The 254-nt window shown below is 70.1% G+C and overlaps 1 protein-coding gene across 1 annotated transcript in view; it reads left to right on the top strand.

The window, feature by feature from the left end:
- Positions 1–254, top strand: part of LOC103914090 (myomegalin-like) — a 32,058-nt gene that overhangs the window by 1,595 nt on the left and 30,209 nt on the right. The window contains exon 2 of the mRNA XM_009320698.1: positions 69–214. Within this exon, the coding sequence (XP_009318973.1) occupies positions 69–214 (146 nt within the window). The remainder of the gene's footprint in view (positions 1–68; positions 215–254) is intronic.

Below are 254 nucleotides of genomic sequence, written 5' to 3' on the forward strand. Positions count from 1 at the left end.
AGGGTTCCCAGGGCCCCCCGGGTGCTCAGCCCCAGCCTGGCCCCTTGGTGCAGACGTGTCTCCTCCAGGACCTGGAGATGGGTCCCCTCGTCCAGACGCAGACCCTCCGGGACTTTGAGCAGGTGAGACCACGGGACCCCCCCATGGCACTGGGGTGCCAGGAGCACCCCAGCACCACTGGACCACTGGAGGATATGTGCCGGATCCCCTGGGGGTGCGGAGGGCAGCAGGAGGATGTGGGGCAGGGGGGGGGG

The sequence above is a fragment of the Pygoscelis adeliae genome, unplaced genomic scaffold (genome assembly GCF_000699105.1).
Source record: "Pygoscelis adeliae isolate BGI_AS28 unplaced genomic scaffold, ASM69910v1 Scaffold402, whole genome shotgun sequence".
NCBI classification, from domain to species: Eukaryota; Metazoa; Chordata; class Aves; order Sphenisciformes; family Spheniscidae; genus Pygoscelis; species Pygoscelis adeliae.